The sequence below is a fragment of the Scardinius erythrophthalmus genome, assembly GCF_964197995.2.
Source record: "Scardinius erythrophthalmus genome assembly, chromosome: 3".
Taxonomy (NCBI): Eukaryota; Metazoa; Chordata; class Actinopteri; order Cypriniformes; family Leuciscidae; genus Scardinius; species Scardinius erythrophthalmus.
In genome coordinates this window covers 9,236,778-9,255,273 of record NC_138223.1, presented here as the reverse complement: position 1 = coordinate 9,255,273, position 18,496 = coordinate 9,236,778, and the positions used below count along the sequence as shown (strand labels likewise).

At 36.7% G+C, this 18,496-nt stretch overlaps 2 protein-coding genes across 3 annotated transcripts; both read right to left on the bottom strand.

Annotated features, from left to right (window-relative positions):
• Positions 1-678: 678 nt before the first annotated feature.
• LOC308688429 (palmitoyltransferase ZDHHC3) lies at positions 679-9,133 on the bottom strand. The gene is made up of 9 exons (XM_081361447.1): positions 8,988-9,133; positions 6,237-6,325; positions 5,200-5,273; positions 4,873-4,985; positions 3,731-3,792; positions 3,242-3,362; positions 3,052-3,124; positions 2,377-2,521; positions 679-1,496 (listed from the first exon to the last, which is right to left on the bottom strand). Exons 1-9 carry the CDS (start codon positions 9,110-9,112, stop codon positions 1,405-1,407), a joined length of 894 nt encoding a protein of 297 aa, XP_081217573.1. The 5' UTR covers positions 9,113-9,133; the 3' UTR covers positions 679-1,404.
• A 423-nt stretch (positions 9,134-9,556) lies between these two features.
• eif3f (eukaryotic translation initiation factor 3, subunit F) lies at positions 9,557-13,937 on the bottom strand. 2 transcript variants are annotated; one of them, XM_081361449.1, is made up of 10 exons: positions 13,436-13,937; positions 13,182-13,238; positions 12,871-13,086; positions 12,599-12,669; positions 12,224-12,303; positions 11,563-11,700; positions 11,379-11,470; positions 11,064-11,200; positions 10,137-10,250; positions 9,557-9,675 (listed from the first exon to the last, which is right to left on the bottom strand). In XM_081361449.1, exons 3-10 carry the CDS (start codon positions 12,980-12,982, stop codon positions 9,598-9,600), a joined length of 822 nt encoding a protein of 273 aa, XP_081217575.1. In that variant the 5' UTR covers positions 12,983-13,086; positions 13,182-13,238; positions 13,436-13,937; the 3' UTR covers positions 9,557-9,597. The 2 variants fall into 2 exon arrangements, with proteins under 2 accessions (XP_081217575.1, XP_081217576.1); XM_081361450.1 differs by having other exon boundaries at positions 13,182-13,566.
• Between the last annotated feature and the right edge of the window lie 4,559 nt (positions 13,938-18,496).

Below are 18,496 nucleotides of genomic sequence, written 5' to 3'. Positions count from 1 at the left end.
AGGTGTGTGACGGCAAGGAGAAAGCAAATCTCGCGCTCGCAGGACTCATGCTGGCAACATTTGGAGGTTACTGAGGTTTGTTCAAAAAGTAGCTAGATTAGTCGCTAGTCGCTTTTTTGAAAAATTGTCGCTGACGGGGTCTGAAAAGTCGCTAAAAATAGCGACAAAGGCGCTAAGTTGGCAACACTGGCGTCACATAATCACATGATTTCTGCTACCAGGAAGTCGACAACAAAAATAACAACACAAGCGCGTGATCGCGGATTCGGCCAATTAGCGACGAGCTCACAAGGATTGAAAAATTTATATAATCCCGTTTTAATTAGCTCTCACTCATTTAGGTGAGCTGTGCTTCAAGTGAAATATTAATGTTCACCGCTCCCTACTCACATCTTTTTAAAAGCTACCTGTATTAGAGACTGTCAAACACTATGAGCTTCTGAACTAAATCCTTTTCTACAGCTTTATTTTATTATTCTGTAATTACAAAGATCGTGTGTTGTGTCATGACTGTGTTTTTAATTGATTTAATAAGGAATGGATGGTAAAAATATAAATATATACACAGAAACAAAAACAACTATTATTAATTAATTAATAAATTATTAATTTATTAAATTAAATGTCTCTAATTATTGTAGATTTCCTGAATAATAAAACACATCTACATCTGATCTACATGTAACACTTATGGTTTATTTTCACTTAAACTTATGATTTTAAAGCAAAAAAAAAAAAAAAAAAAAAAAAACCAGAATATGAAAAGATGTCTTTTACTTCACATAAGTCAAAGCAGCATTAAGACACAAAAATCCACCGTTAAATTACAATAAATATCAATGTAAACATTATCAATATACAAGTGCATCTGTTATGTACACACATCCCTCAAGCTGTCGATAAAACAGCAAAAACATTAAGATTTTAAACAATTAAAAACAAGCACTTCAACAAGTAGTCCAGTACCCTGAAAATGCAGCAACACTTTTGTCAGAAATTAAAGTTATAAAATACATCTTTATATACAATCCTTATGTAAAATGGAGTACAGTCCATGTACTCAAAAACACACAATAAAATGTAAATTAAAATGAAATCCATTAATTATCCTGGGTTATATGAAACACAGAAAGGAAAAAGATCCCTTTTGTAACAGTATTTGTATCTGAGTGTGTGTGTGTGTGTGTGTGTGTGTGTGTGTGTGTGTGTGTGTGTGTGTGTGTGTGTGTGTGTGAGATAGACAAGCAGTAAGCAGAAGTCAGTGTACAAAAACACTCACACAGAGAGAAGCACTCTTCCTTCATAGCTGAAATTTGCACCTCAGTAACATAATATTCACAGTGTCCTACACACGATGAGATACTGATGGAAAGTTCAAAGGAACCGATGAAAAACTGATTAGTGTTACACATTGTAATCAGGAAGTGCTGAATAACTGATGCCGCCAACAGAAGGGGGGGAGGAATGGAGCGGGAACAGCCAACATAGTACAGAACCTGTCAATATGAGAGAAATACAAATGGAAAAACATTCATCATTATATGCACTACCATTCAAAAGTTTGATTTTAATAAAAGTATTAAAAATTCATACTCATACTCAGCAAGGAGTCATAAAATTGATCTGAGGGCGCGAGCTCATCCTGGTGTGTGACGTGTACGCAGACTGGTGCATAGATATATACACTAGATTTCGCCTTGGCTACGGCAGTTCATTGGAATGAATGTCTTTAATGCAACATCTAGTGCGACATATATCTCTATGCACCAGTCTGCGCACACGTCACACAGCAGGAAGCGCCTGCGCCCTCAGATCACTTGGACGTGGCTGTGTTACAAGAGGTAAAAACGATATAAATACTGTTCGTTTTCTCACACAAACCGCTCGTTTCGTGTCTTAGGCCATCAATGTGAACTTACGATGGGGAATTGTTTAATTCGGACGATGGGGAATTGTTTTAATTTGGACTCTGTTCATGCACTTTGAGACAGTGACCATAGACCTGCATTATACGACTGAGAGACAAGAACGGTTTGACCTAAAAATATTAAAATGGAAACTACTGCGGAAAAAAAGACACCTACATCTTGGATGCCCTTGAGGTAAGCTAAAACATACCAAAATTTAATTTCAAAGTGAACTATCCCTTTAAGGTTATCCATTGACGACGATGTCTTTATGTACTCACTGTGCACGCTCAGTTAACTCTGGGTTATCAATAGGAGGTTGATTGAACTAACTCTTCACAGGAGTTTTGGAACCGACATATCCAGAGTAAGTAATATTTGGGTTAATCAACTGTGAGTTTAGGGTATATGTGACAATTAGTTAACCTTGCTTTCTGGAATAACCCAAGATGAAAATAGTTAAACTCACCACGTCCAAAAACCTCCCTCAGCAATGCAATTTTTGGCTTTCTTGTGTGTGTAATGTGAGTCGGGTGGGTGTTGTTGAGTTTGTCTTTCATTAGTCTGTTCCTCATCTGCTCGATGGGCGTCTCATCTGTTATAATGGACACCAGCTTAGGACAAAAACAAGAGAGGCAGATGACAGATCATCACATGCAAAATCATTTCAATTTCAACCATTACATAAGATTTGCATTTGAATAAAAATGCGTTTAGAAAGCCAAAAGAGAATAGTGTTAGAGTTTTACACCGTGTCTACACCAGACGTGAGCAGTGCAACGTGACAAAAGCATCTAGAACCCATTATTATCAGCGATGCTGTCTACACTGGATGCCACTGGATGCCAAACATTTTGTTTACCAGCATTCACACATTATCAAAATATCTTCTTTTGTGTTCTGCAAAGGAAAATTATGCATACAAATTTGGAACGGCATAAGGTTGTGTACAGGATTTTCATTTTGGGGTGAACTATCCCTATAAAGAATATTATTCCAGCCTCCCCATTCAAACACTATAGCAAAGTATGCAAGTACGACACTGGAACTGTGTGTGAACACATTTTTCAAAATGTTAGTCTATAATGTCAACATATGGTCCAAAATATATGCTCCCACTGAGCTATATAATGTTGAAGCATACCTGGTCATAAAATATCACCAAGACAAACACTCCAAAAAGTATTGACTCCACCAGCAGAATGATATAATGTGCCCTTCAGAACAAATGACCAAGAACAGAGTGAGAAAAGCAAAACGCTAATAAAAGTACATCAATCTTAATCAATATTGATAATAATTATAGTGTACATCAGTAGTACAATGTAACTTACACAATAAGATGTTTGCTGGGAGATTCTTCTCCTTCTTTATCTTCATCTCCCTCTCTTTCACTCCTTATTCTCCACACCCATGCTGACACCACCAGTGCCATGGAATACAAGCTGGCCATGCCTATAGAGATGTGGCATTAGAGGAGAGAAATGGAAAGTAAAATCTGCATCCGATCCTGTTCCTAGAGGACTACTGTCCTGCACAGTTTAGCTTCAACCCTAATTAAACACAGCAGAACCAGCTAAACAAGGTCTTACTTGACCAGGGGTGTCCAAAGTTGGTCCTGGTAGGCCACAGTCCTGCAGAGCTTACCTCTAACTTGCCTCAACACACCCGTATGAACATTTCTAGTATTCCTAGTAAGACCTTGATTAGCTGGTTCAGGAGTGTTTAATTGGGGTTGGAGCTGAACTCTGCAGGACAGTGGCGCTCCAGGAGCAGGTTTGGACACCAGTGTTATAAAAACACCCCATGTTCTTAAAACTCACCTGTGTAGAAGAGAAACTGAATGAAGTATTTCTGATTGAGCTCTCCAACACAGTTATTGATCCTATAAAAGAGCAAGAACATATGCAAATGCATTAATCAGAGACATGACAAAAACTTTAACGGTCACACTTTATATTAGATGTGATATAAGTACTCAACTACTATTAACTACTATTGTACTTTAAAAAAAAATCTTAGGTACAATCTTCTTATTTTGATCATGTTGGTTGGTGGTATGGATAGGTTTAAGGGTGGGTTAAGATGTAAGGGAAGGGTCAACAGTGTCATTATAGATGTAAGTACAGAAATGAATTACAGCTATAATTAAATGTAGGTATTTTTTAATTAAAAGTACCATGTGAAAACATGTATGTACACAAGTGCATTGTATCAGATGAATCATTATAATGTTATTATATAGTAGTTCTATAGTAGTATAGTAGAGGTCCTAGAATGCTTTTTTTGCATTTTCAACTTTCTTTAGTGTGTAATGTAGCTGTTTGAGGTCCGCAAAGTTACAAAGCACTCCATATCAGTGCGCATTGTTTCTGAATTCCTTGAAATGCTTCGATTGTATTCTTGCATTTCCTTCTCGTAATGGACACGTAACAATATTCCTCATTTAAATAATTGCCGCCCAAGAAAATAATTTGCACCAAAAAAAAAGGGACGAGGCCTGGATGAGCTGAGTTAGCAGTTTTTTTTAAACTTGTGGTTATGGTAAGGGTCGTGACATGTCCAAAACACATTAGAAGCGGTTGACCAATCACAACGCACTGGTTCTGCTGACCAATCAGAGCACATTGTGCTTTTTGGAAGGAGGAGCTTTATAGAGACCGAAACTAAACAGATAATTTACTGAAAGACTGGGAAGAGAGGTGCTGCAATAACGTAATATATAAAAAATTTGGTGTTTTTTGAACATTCAAGCATGAAACCTATTCTAGTAGACTCCAAAACAAAATCAAGACTTTGTAAAAGGGCATAAACTTAATATAAAGTGGGACCCATTACACATGGCATATTGTATAGCACAAATATGTTGCATACACTTAAGATATTTCATAGGCAGCCAGAAACGACAGATAAATATACACTCAAGTTGATAACACTGGCCAATGGAGAAAGAGGAGAGACTGACCACGGGCAGTGATGGTCCATTCTCCTGATGCAGCGCTGACAAACTCTGCAGTGATGGGCTCGAGGAGGCCGATACGTCTCACAGCGACTGCACACTGTCCAGCCCTCACAGCCCTGATCACAACCAACACAATGATTAATGACATGTCACAGAGAAAATGCACTGTGAAATAAGATGCAAGCGAGGAAACGGAATACACAATCTCTGCCAATTTATCGGTTATCAGCTTTCAAATATAAAGAGTTATAGGTTATCCTATCGGTGTTCATATCACTGCATTCCTAACTTAAATATAGCTACAGTATTAGATAGATCAGTGACACTCACTCTGTCATTTAGACGGTTGGACTGGGACCTCAAGTCAGAGAAGTCAATGGCTGTCTCAGGTAGAGGAACCATTCCTGTAATGGTAAATGATAAAAGTTTACACTGATTAACCCTGTAATGCCTAAAATTTGAAATAGTAGCCAGAAAAAAAAACAATTTTTTTAATTGAATAAATTTGAACATTTAAACACAATAAAAAAAAATAAAAAATGAAAGTTTAATGTTTTAAGTAGTATAGTATGTTTTAATGCTGAATGATATAGATAGAAAATGGGCTCACATTCAAGAAAAAAAATATTTAGAGGCCCAAACTGAGCAAATTTTTTCCATTTGGTGCAGATGTTATTTACATAGCTAGCTTGCAATGTAAATCAATAAGACTTAAGCAGACTAAATACATGCAATGCATGTAAATATCATTGTCACTCTATATCTCCCAATAATAAGTCTTAGTTAGATGGTATCTAAATGCTTAATTTTATTACCAAAGTTCTGTAGTTGTAATTGTGGAGGGCAAAAAATATAATCCAATGCAATTCAATTCAATGATGATTAAGAGACAAATAAATGTCCATCAAAAGCCTGTGGGATTCATATCTGATTCTAGCATTTTACATGATGTTTCTACAGAATGATGTATGGATAATCAAGTATAATTGCTTCAGTCCAGTAAATGTTCATCTTGAAATATTGCAAACAATATAAAAGTTATTCTTATGTTTACTTTATAAAAATCATTAAGGATTTCATAGCAAAAGATATGTACCACAATCTGAAGATGGACATTTTCAGGATAATACTAATTTTACTTGCTCAAAAAAGTATGAATTATCGAGGCAGAAGGCATGTGGAAGATTCAGTAAAGTTAAGATTTTGTTGATCATTTAGGAGGCTTTAGAAATTCATGCATTAAATATGATACAGGAGACTTTATAGGGTTAAAACACAATCAGTCTATAGTGTATGAATGAAACTGAGAGAAAACGTGTCCGCTCTATTAAATAAGACAAAGCAATGTCAAGTTTCAGGAAACTCACCAGGGTCGGAGAACACTGCTTTTGAATGGCAAGCCAGCAGTAGTAACAGAATAATATTGAACACAGATCCATGGAGAGTGCACCATACACTAAACACAAAGAAAATATACACTTTACATGCTAAAATACCCATAAGCATTAAAACCATAACCACAAAATATTTTGCATATGTATAAATGCAGTAATTTTGTTTCTTGGTGTTGCTAGCTCCTAATATAAAGTAAAGCGCTTTGGGTGTACAGTAGTACATATGAAAACTATATATAAATGCCTCATTCATTTAATCAATATGACCTACTTAAAATTAAGAAAAATTATCAATAAACAAACAATTTCTTTACATTGTGTGATGGAGTAGACATAATTGTTGTGACAGATAAGCGCAAAAAGAGAAAAGAAAAACTGCAATAAGGATTTTTTTTGTTGTTGTTGTTTTTGTCAGAACATAGCAGTAATGCTCATTTAAAACATTTATTGTTCTTTAAGACCAATAATGGCCAAATAAATTAATTCATCCTCACACGTGGGAGAGAGATGAATTTACTACTATTACACTATGTAAATATTGATTTACATTAGTTGGAAAGCCTATTTCCAGTAACACTGAACGACAACATGCTTTAAATCACCAATAAGCTTTAATTGGAACTATTGCCACTGAATTTCTCCTGTTTTTTCTCAATGTTAATTGAGTCTACTAAATATAACGAACTAGGCTAAATATTAAAGACTTGTAAGTAAAATCACAGTAGGGCTGGGCAAAAAATCGATTTTATCGATTTATCGATTTTGTAGTGTAAAACGATTTTTATTTTGCAAACTCGAGTTTTTTTGCCACAATAGTTTTTTCGGACTTTTCCGCGTTTCGTCCTTGTGCGTTACCATAGCGCGATATGAGCCTGCCGGCCCCCGCCCCGCGTAACCATAGATACTAAAAGAAGCGCGTAACACAATCAAAACAACATGGCACCTGAGGAATAAATATCGCAAAGAATGGGAGAAGTGCAGCCGGCTCCGTAGCGAAAACGGCTCCTCTAACACACCTGCTAAAAGCAAATTACACTTCCTGAGAGCTTTACAAACTGTGTGCCTTATAAGAACGGAGCGCGATGGAAAGCGATTACAGAGGCGATCACGTTTTATGTTGCCACAGACATGCTGCCAATTTATTCTGTCGAAAAGCGAGGTGTTTTGTTGTTATAGATAAAAGTTTACATTTGTTCACTCTTTGAGCAGGCTATGTCTGCCACATGCATGTTTCATTTTTTATATTCACAGTTCACACTATACTGAGAAGAGTTTATTTTTTTAATTGTAATGTTATATGTTACAAAATTTGTAATTATCTGATTTCTTGAACAGAAAATTTAAGCTACTGTGAAGTTATTGCACTTTTGCTTAAACCTGGGTTAAAGCCACTGATCTATATAATGTCATTCTATATAGATCAGTGGTTAAAGCTTGAAATTGTTGAATGACAGAGCCTCATTTACTTTTTGTTTTGGGATTCTACGCATTTTAACTCTTGAGGACAGTCATAGCAATAAAGTTGCACTTTTCACACAATATCTGATGTCTGCAGTCATTTTTTAAGTTTATTGAAAAAAAAAATCGAAAATCGAATCGAAACTCGAATTTTTCTTTAAAAATCGAAGATTTTTTTTTTAGGCAAAATCGCCCAGCCCTAAATCACAGTTTATACTAAAATTTCTTTAAGTAGCAAGTCTAGCGACTAGGTTAAGCTCCTTTGCTAGACAATACATACATAAAAAGGATAGATCACTGAAAAATTACAATTCTGTCATCATTTACTCACCCTCAAGTTGTTCTAAACCTGTATACATTTCTTTCTTCTGCTGAACACAAAAGAAGATATGTTGAAGAATGTTGGCAACCAAACAGCTGATGAACCCCATTGACTTCCAATAGTATTGAAAAAAAAACATTTTTTTTATAAATAAATATAATTATATATATATATATATATATATATATATATATATATATATATATATATATATATATATACATACTATGGAAGTCAATGGGGTCCATCAATTGTTTGGTTACCAACATTCTTCAAACTATCTTCTTTTGCGTTCAGTTGAAGAAAGAAACTCATACAGGTTTGGAGCGACATGAGGGTGAGTAAATGATGAGTTTCATTTTTGGGTGAATTATCCCTTTAAATGCGTTTTACTGTATTCAAAGCATTTGGAATTTTTTTTATTTATTTTTATCTGTCATCTTTGACGTTTTCATCCAGAATATATAGCAAAATGGGGACAGGTGGTCGCCATAATTTATTCACGTTGCAAACTATTTAAATACCAAGGTACACGTCAAAAAAAAAAAAAAAAAAAAAAAAAAGACATGATGGGAGAGTCCAAGTCAACACATTAGTCTTATATGGCTTGTTAATTTCAGGTGAGATAACCTGCTGAAACCTTAGACTATAGTGTAACAGAGACTGAAAATGTAGTAAACAAACACACGTTGAATGTTGCACACTACAGCAGTCTGACAATCACATAACCTACTAGTTGCTAGTAGTTCAAACGCACGGTTAACACTTTTCGCGGGTGGGAAAACACGTTTAGAACGCTGATAACAATCAAGCACGAGCGACTGTTGCTATGGGTGATTCTAAAAAGCTACAATTAAAAAGCGAAGATCTCGTGAGTGGCGGGTGACGTTACGTTAAGCGAACGCTGGCTCTTTAAAGCTTTGTTCATACGGTAACGTACTCACCTTTCAGAATACGCGGGGATCAGGACATACTGAATCACAACATAGTCGGCGTAAAAGACGCTGAAATAAGTTAAAATGAGACAAATAAAGCCGCACGGGTCTCGCCGACAGCGAAACGCAGCCATCTTTCCATCTGCGGTCTTCCTGATGACGTCAGAATAGAACGCGCGTTACGTAGCCCGCGTTGTCCGTCAACGGGTTCTGACCACACAGTGTGTGTGAGTGTGTGTGTGTGTGTGTGTGTATTTCTATCAGGTTTCTGCTTATCCTTTAAAAGTGTTTGTTCTCCAGTTGATGGCAGCAATCTTCCATTAAACCATAGCAGATTGTCCATGTTATCTCCATGAATGAAAATGAGAAATGTGGATTTTTTATTAAAATAAAAAAAATTCATTTTATTTATATAAATTACAAAAATTATCTTAAAAGGGAATAGCACAAAAGGGTTAAAAAAAATGATACAATTACAATAATAGCTTTAAATTTACTTCTTGTATATATTTTTTTTCTCACAAGCTCTCAGATATCCAAGATATCCAAGCACTGTTTTAAACAACTCATCACACAGATTGATGGAATGACAAACATTTTTATTCATTTTAATTTCAGATCACAGAACAACTAGCTTCTCGTTAAGCGCGATCTGAGCTTGAGTGAGATTTGCCAGGTAGGTCACCATCAACAGATCCTGCAAAGAAACATAAGCACAGGAACACAACTTTAATTTAATCAAAGACAGTTCCTACTTTTTTGAATTCGCCAGTTATTTTTTTAAATCATTTTAATTTAGGGAGACCATTATTATTAAGGCCAATTCACACTGCACTCCCAAATACCGACCAACGGTGTCTCTTTGTCGGATCAGCGTAGCACCCGTCGCTGTCTGTTGCCGCTGGTCGGCGCTTGTTTTCACTAATGAACATGTTGATTCTGCATTTGTCGGGTCACGGGATGTCTGAGAACTGACGTACTGTAATCTATTCACTGTCTGGATTGGTCGGAGTCTGTCTGTGCAGTGTGAATTAGCCTTTAAAGACCATTTTGTGAACTAGCGGATAAAATATTTCTAGGATTTTTATGACTGTGGGAACCCTGATATTAAAGGATTTCAAACACATATAATATCATATTGTACTGAATGCCACTCACATTAATGTTGGAGTTCAACATGCTCTCAAAGTCTTCTGCTGAGATCTTGGGCACTTTGTTCACAAGATCCATCAGGAAACGACCAACACTGTTATCTGCCATCACTTTACCAGACTAGGAAAAAATAATAATGTTGCAGTCATTAAACAATAGTGGTAAAAAATTAAATGATAAAATCATATATAAATGAAGAGTTCAGATGCAAAAGCCTCTAAGTGCCATCTGAAATTTTCTTCTAGAATGATAATTTTTATCAAGCTCGTATATTTAAGTTAAGTAATTTCACTTAAATGACAAATAATAGGTAATTTGCATTGCCATTTAAGTGAAATTATTGAACTTAAATATACGAGCTTGATAAAAATTATCATTCTAGAAGACAATTTCAGATGGCACTTAGAGGCTTTTGCGTCTGAACTCTTCATATATATATATATATATATGTGTGTGTGTGTGTGTGTGTGTGTGTGTGTGTGTGTGTGTGTATTCAGTTTACTATGAGACCTAATATAATGTTACACATCAAATTTCCATGTTACACATCAACTATTTACATTCAGTTCAGAAATGACCGACCATGTTTATGTGAATACTCATCAAGACAGATATTTAGAAAATTCAGTTTTTATCTGATCGTTCAAGTGAAATACACCACTACAGAGAACAGAATTCAGGATTGCATGCTGTCAGTGTTCACGCTTCAGTTGTGTCAGTCAGTGCGAGTATTTAACGCATTGAGATCTTTTCTGTGGCTTATTGTGCTTAATAATTCTGTTTAACATTAAGCATGTCTCACAATTTATTTTTCTCATTCATGCATGCTCTTTTTGGGAAAACCAAAACACTGTATATTCATTTCATATACATTTAGAAAAAAAACCTGAGAGACACATTATAGAAAATACATCATCCCAAAGAGACACTCACCAGCACATCTTCTATGTATGCGAGCACTGTGGAAAGCATTTCTTGTACGCGTCCTGCCGCACTGGCTACCTGGGCCAGGTCTGTGGTCAGTCCGTTGGTGCGACTGGGAGACGCACGAGTCCTCTGTAGAAGGTCAACTATAGAGAGATGCGTTTAATCCATTAGAAGAATGTGCGCAAAAGAAAAAAAAGCTATTCTTAAAACATGCAAATGCAATAAAGTTCCAATACAAAATATTGTGTAAACCAGAAAGGCCATTCAATTTAAAATGAGTAATCCACAGAAATGTTTATAAGTGGAGAAAAATAAACTGACCTCCAATGCGCTCTGTGTCGTAGTAAATGTACTTGACTGACAGTGGGGTGAACATGACACCAACTGTCTTGGCTGGGACGCCCATCTGTGAACTAACAGCACAAACAACAAATAAAAACTTAATGCAGCAGAGGACATGAGGTCAGCAGCAAAAAATAGTCAACCTTAGTCCAGATGATAATACCTGACGTAGGCACGGATGTTCATTTTGTTGCTCTGCAGTGCCGTGTCCACGGTGAGGTGAATGGGGTTTGGAGCCTCTCGGCTGTAATACTCATGGATCAGAACGGAGTGCTCTGTGATGTCAAATCCTGTGGCATACCTAAAAAAAAAAACACTTATTGTTGCATCCTATAAAGCTTTGGTACATACTACTTTGCTCCATTGCTTAGTTACGTACATCATGTCACTGTTTAAACTGCCCTGTCAATCATCTTGTCTCAGTTAAAATCCTCCACACTCAAATTAATTTACTACCGTATCGGAGAGAAATGTAGTTGCACATTGATCTGCCAGTCATGCGTCTTTCATGCTGAGAACTCTCCTCATGAGTTTACATAATGATGCAATAACACAAATCTTTTCATCAGGTTAGATACAGATAATGAAACAGGAGTCAAACTTCTCTATACTCAACCGTTGATCTCGCACATCTGCCATGTTTGTAGTTCTTTAAACACTTTTTGTAGTTCAAATCGAATCCTCATCGGATAGTATAGATAATAAACTATCTATACTAGTATATAGTTATACGCATAGTATGCGAATTTGCAAGTTTGCATTTTAAGACAAATATAAAATCAGTCCAAAGATAATTAAATTCATTAACATGAGCGGCCACATACCATCCAACAATGACTTCACTCGGTGAAACCTTCTTATGGAGCTCATACATGTTCTTGGCGAACTCCATGTCGACAGCCACCTATGTATGACACAGACATTGTAAATAAGGATGATGGATCACTTTTGGCTGTTGTTAACTTTGTGTTTGAAGAATGATGTTTTTGGATTTCATGTACAATGATATTATTTACATGGGGGTTCTCTAAAGCACATCCAATAAAATCATGGTACATGTCCAAATTTATGGCGACAGATACCATGGTATTTTCAAGAAATGTTTTCTAAGTAACCTCTCAGGTAAATAGCATTTCAAAGTACCATAGTATTTCTCTTAGGGGTGAGTAGGATGATGATGATGATGTTGTATATCTCACCTCATCTTCAGACTCATTGTGAGGAACAGAGAAGCAGTTGGTCACATCAACTGAATGCTTGTCTGTTGTTCCTGTGTGACACAAATTAAACCAGTTAAGTTAAGTGATGTTGATATTTTATCTTCACGGATGAGCGCTCTCTCTCTGTCTCTCACCCGCTCCAGCCATCCTGCTCGACTACAACACATGCTTCACAAGACAAAACAACGCTTCTGTTGTCTTATTTAAAAGCGACTGTTTGTGATTTTACTCAGAGAATTTACACGACCCACCTAATAATGTTCCGATCACACGACTTGCTCCCTCATTCCTACGCTCGTATGAGTCCGCAATCGATGCCAAAACCACCGGGTGGATTTTCACGACCGGGCCGTGGACCGCCATGATTTCGTAGAGGAAGTGAAGGACGATGATAAACAGAGAAGAAGAGTGCGAGTACGAAAGACAGCACAGGATTTGTGCTTCTGCCCCCTAGCGGATACACCACACTGAAATTATGGGATTTAAATTGTAATTTATTCATGGGATAGTGGGATAAACGCAAAGTTTTTCATTTTTAATATTTTTCCTTAGTAAACATTACCATGTGACCTTCTTCAGATGTCTGATTTCCTTGTTTCCATGCTCTTTGTAAACATAGCTATAAAAAAAATCATGCTTGATAACATGGATCATTGATTAAATTACGCGGAGTTACCTAGCAGTCTAGATTTTAGCAGTTACTATGGATAGTGTAGCCTATTTAGATCAAAATTATACTATATTTAGCCTAATGATGTTCTGTTCCTTATCATCATTTCTTTTTGTAAGTGAATTTTAAGTCATCATTTTAATCACCGTTTTGCTTGATAGTCCTGTCGTGGTGTTAAAAAAAAAACTTCCTTTTTTCTTTCTGAGGTCCTTAACAACATTTTCAAAAATCCACAACAGATTGCTATTTTAAAATAGGATTGGGTGACTCGTTCCACAAGATTCTCAAGTTCTAGAAGCGACGCTGGAATACAATCGCAGCTGGCGCATGTGCCAAACACTAGAATAAACAGCTTTCAAGGTCAAGTGTGTAAGCTGAAAAGCAATCCAGCAACAAGAGGGAAAAGCTTACACTCTAAATCCAAGGGAAATACATAAACAACCTTTACCTTCAAGGCCAAAGAAAGACAAAAAGTGACAGATTGTGCAAGAATTGAGAAAACTATTCTAAACATGGGCTAATGTTAACTGCGCAATTATTAATGGAATATTTGACAATGCTACATTATACTCATACTAAAGAGTCGGATAAAGGTGAATCTCTTTTTAAAATCCTTGACAGCCAAAATCATCAGGCAGTTTATTTACACTGTTAGAAAAATCTGTAGAAATTACAGTATTACTGGCAGCTACTTGCCAGTAACTTACTGTAGATTTAAAATTATGTTATTTACTGGCAACAATTTGTTCAAAATTAAATGAACATTAAACATTAACAAGTCTTTATCTTTACAGAATAAAACTAAAATAACATCCTCATGCAAAGCATTCTGGGAACCAAAATCTGAAGGAAAAAAACAGAAAAAGGTTGATGAAGATTTCTGGTTCCCAGAATGCTTTGCATTAGATTGTTATTTTATAATTTTATTCTTTAAAGACAAAGACTTGTTAATGTTTAATGTTCATTTAACTTTGAACAAACTGTTGCCAGTAAATAACATAAATTTAAATCTACAGTAAGTTACTGGCAAACAGCTGCAAAACTACAGCAAATTTTTTACAGTGTATATCAAAGACATTCAACCAGTCTATCAGAAGTTGCTGTGCTGGTGGATATTTGACTGTGCAAGTTACAACTGCAGGTGGCGATAAAGTTCATTACTTTTACTACCCAGATGCCTCATTAGTGTCTGTTTCCATGGACTGCTATAAGCAAAGACTATGGACAAAGATAGTATTTTTAGAGATTATAGTGGCTTTGCTATAAGCCGTCCGCCATATCAGTCAAATCTGGCCCGTGCCACTCGAGAGCAAAGTTGACTTTATTGCACCGGCTCGGCAACCTAGTTATTCACATGGCATGTATGAATATATCTGCAATAGACATTAGCAGATGGTTTTCACATCATTTAGTTTATCATTATTGTGATAAATCTGCAAGTGGACATGCTTATTGAGTTATACATAAAAACACAAGCCAGAACATTAACACCTCTGAAAGGTTATCCCATTTCGGCCAGAATTTACAGCTTGGTGGTTTTTACGGCCATAGGCTGCACAAAGTTGTGACATTTTAGATAAAAATTCATTGAGTTTTATTAGTGTGAGTTATGAACAGCTTCATGTTAACCGTTCCGACATGGTGGACCCATCGACTGGAGCTTTCGAATGTGGCAAAGATCTACGTACATATATCAGACCTAGACGCCTCATTGTCCGCTGAATCGTACGTCAAAGGCGCCACCATATTGGACCGGGCAGCTTGCCATAACTCTCATAAGAGGACTGAAGAAAAGATGCCTGACTATTTTGAGGTTTTACAAACCGTCATACAATCCAAACCAAATTTCGGGGAACAGTTGAAGACTTCAGATGCAAAAGCCTCTAAGTCCGTCTAACGTTTTTCTTTAATATTAACATTTTTTACAGGCTCCTATGTATAGGTTTCTTCCTAAGTACCGTAATTTCTGAATGGGCTGAGGCTGGGATTTAGTGAGTTTGAAGTGAAAGTATTTGATAAACGTATATGTGCGGAGAGCATTCACCCAATATTATTGTCTCATTTTTGACATAGGTGGCTTTTAGAGGCTTTTGCATCGGAGGTCTTCAGTTGTTTCTGGTTGAATTTGGTCATTATAACATTATGTTGGTAGCTAGTTGGTCACCAGAGTCGTTAAAAGCTAGCGATAACGTTAGTTAGCTATGAAAACAGACTTTATAAGAAATAATATAAAGTTTACATGATTCTTGTGAAGGCTGAGTTTATATTATAGTTTATAATATAAACTAATCTAAAACGCAATTTCATTCTCCATTCAGGTCATAAATCGTTGAAAAATGTAAACATTGATGTGCTTTTTGTCCAAAATAAATAAATAAAAAGCTCTCCATTTACTTCTATTTGTTAATAAGCCAGTCTTTCCCATTCCAATATGACGGACTCGTTGACATATCGCAGCAACGGGCCAAAGCAGCCAATGAGGCATCTATATTTATTATATCTATGCATCAGAAATTTTTAAATTTAATTTAAATTTTTAATTTAAAAAAATATATATTTTAGTTTCAATAGGACTATAACCAAAGTGTAATGCGTATCTAATGTCTGCAATAGACCCTAGCAAACCTTCATGGCAACTGTAGTTGCTCAAGTACGGTCATTAGCTATAATTTTATCATAAATTTACACATTACAAATAACAGTACTGTTTTGCTCAAGAGGTATTTTGATTTTTTTTTTCCTAACTGGGAGAAGATGGACTTCCGATTTCAGCCAGTAAATTATTCTATTATTTATATTTAATAATTTAGACATTTAAAATCCTTTTAAATTCTTGAAACAGTCCGAGAAATCAAACTTGTCTCTGTGATTGCGCCAGCCACGTTTTAGCCAATCAGAAAATTTGGAGGAGGCTCTCTGCCAATTGCATAGTTTTGGGGCGGGACTCCTTGCTTGCCCTGAGAAATTAAGGTGTTGTTTGGGACTGTTAGTTCAGGGCAACCTGTTTGTACTCATTATTTTATTCAGTTCCGTTTGTTTCCACTACTGGATCAGATATGGCTTACAGCAGCTTTAGACATGAATCTAATATGCTAATTACTGCCACCTCTGTGCAGTCAACTGTATAAAGTGACTCAGTCATCAACTACTGAAATTGTGCTGAAGGGCAGAGAAATCCAAGCCTAAGCTATTAAAATTGCTACTTTGGTTCTCAACAATAATATATGCATATTCCCCAAAGAAGTGTAACATCACTCATACAGAAAAGTACACTGCGTAATAAAAAGACTTAGAATCTAGCTTGTGCCGTTTATTTGTAATACCTGCCAGTCACATTGGTTCATTATAGTTCCGTTTAGCTCGCCATTGGCTGACGTCGCCTAGGGGCGTCATCATTCTGCATATTATTTAAATATTTAGTTCTATATTTAAAATTTAGATATAGCCCTATGTTCAAATAAATGCATTGATACTCGTTTGACCTAAATCTGGAGAATTTAGGTAATTATTTTCAGCATGCATTATTTTTTATTGAGTGTCCATGGATTTATTATCCTACTAAAATGATTCAGTCCACAGTATTCCATTATGCATGCCATATTAAATAATACAACTGAAATGAAACTTCTGTATCCATCAAAAATGCATAAACCTCAGAACAATTAATTCTAATGGTTTTAAATTGTCAGTTGATACTCCTTGTAACTGAAGCACCGCATGAATGGTAATAACAGTTGTAACTGGAGTTTCTTACAATGCACATGAGACATTGACCATATTTGTGTTCCATAAGAGTTCAAGTGTAAATGCCCCATAATGGTTGATCTTTTCATTTTATTGTCACTGTTTCAGATCAACTACGGTCCCAGCTCAGTTGTTTCTGGACAACAACAATGTGGACTGCAGCACCTTAAAGATGGCAAAGCCTTTTTTCCTGCATTTGACCATCTGTCTTTTTGCTCTGCCAACAGCCTGTTCTTCTACGGTTTCAGCTGCATACTTTGGGTCACTATCATGTCTTGGAAGATACTGTGTTCTTTTGGGATCTGGCTTAGTTGGTTAGATAAATCACGTAGGGTTATGTCAGCCTGATGGATGCTGATCCACTTATCTGAATCCAAATGTCACATATCACTGCACAGCTCATTTCAAATAAGGTTTAAATAACTACACTGAACAAAATTATAAACGCAACACTTTTGTTTTTGCCCCCATTTTTCATGAGCTGAAAACAAAGATCTAAGACTTTTTCTATGTACACAAAAGGACTATTTCTCTCAAATATTGTTCACAAATCTGTCTAAATCTGTGTTAGTGAGCACTTCTCCTTTGCCGAGATAATCCATCCACCTCACAAGTGTGGCATATCAGGATGCTGATTAGACAGCATGATTATTGCACAGGTGTGCCTTAGGCTGGCCACAATAAAAGGCCACTCTAAAATGTGCAGTTTTATCACACAGCACAATGCCACAGATGTCGCAAGTTTTGAGGGAGTGCAAAACTCATCTGCATGCTCTTCGTCTTCATCGGGGTCTCGACCTGACTGCAGTTCGTCGTCGTAACCGACTTGAGTGGGCAAATGCTCACATTCAATGCCGTCTGGCACTTTGGAGAGGTGTTCTCTTCACGCATGAATACCGGTTTTCGCTGTACATGGCAGATGGCAGAAAGCGTGTATGGCGTCATGTGGGTGAGCAGTTTGCTGATGTCAACGTTGTGGATCGAGTGGCCCATGGTGGCGGTGGGGTTTTGGTATGGGCAGACGTCAGGTGCATTTTATTGATGGCATTTTGAATGCACAGAGATAGTGTCACGAGATCCTGAGGCCCATTGTTGTGCCATTCATCCACGACCATCACCTCATGTTGCAGCATGATAATGCACGGCCCCAGGTTGCAAGGATCTGTACACAATTCCTGGAAGCTGAAAACATCCCAGTTCTTGCATGGCCAGCATACTCACTAGACATGTCATCCATTGAGCATGTTTGTGATGCTCTGGATCGGGATATACGACAGCGTGTTCCAGGTCCTGCCAATATCCAGCAACTTCGCACAGCCATTGAAGAGGAGTGGACCAACATTTCACAGACCACAATCAACAACCTGATCAACTCTATGCGAAGGAGATGTGTTGAGGCAAATGGTGGTCACACCAGATGTTGACTGGTTTTCAGACCCCCCCGGAACCCCCAATACAGTAAA

Coding starts and splice junctions, on each gene's coding strand:
- LOC308688429 (XM_081361447.1), bottom strand. CDS start 9,112: ATGGCTGCGTTTCGCTGTCGGCGAGACCCGTGCGGCTTTATTTGTCTC. Junction 3,363..3,730: donor TCAGTTTCTCTTCTACACAG/GTGAGTTTTAAG, acceptor ACATCTCTATAG/GCATGGCCAGCTTGTATTCC. Junction 3,125..3,241: donor CCCAGCAAACATCTTATTGT/GTAAGTTACATT, acceptor TTTGTTCTGAAG/GGCACATTATATCATTCTGC.
- eif3f (XM_081361449.1), bottom strand. CDS start 12,982: ATGGCGGTCCACGGCCCGGTCGTGAAAATCCACCCGGTGGTTTTGGCA. Junction 12,304..12,598: donor ACAATGAGTCTGAAGATGAG/GTGAGATATACA, acceptor TGTCATACATAG/GTGGCTGTCGACATGGAGTT. Junction 10,251..11,063: donor CATACATAGAAGATGTGCTG/GTGAGTGTCTCT, acceptor ATTTTTTCCTAG/TCTGGTAAAGTGATGGCAGA.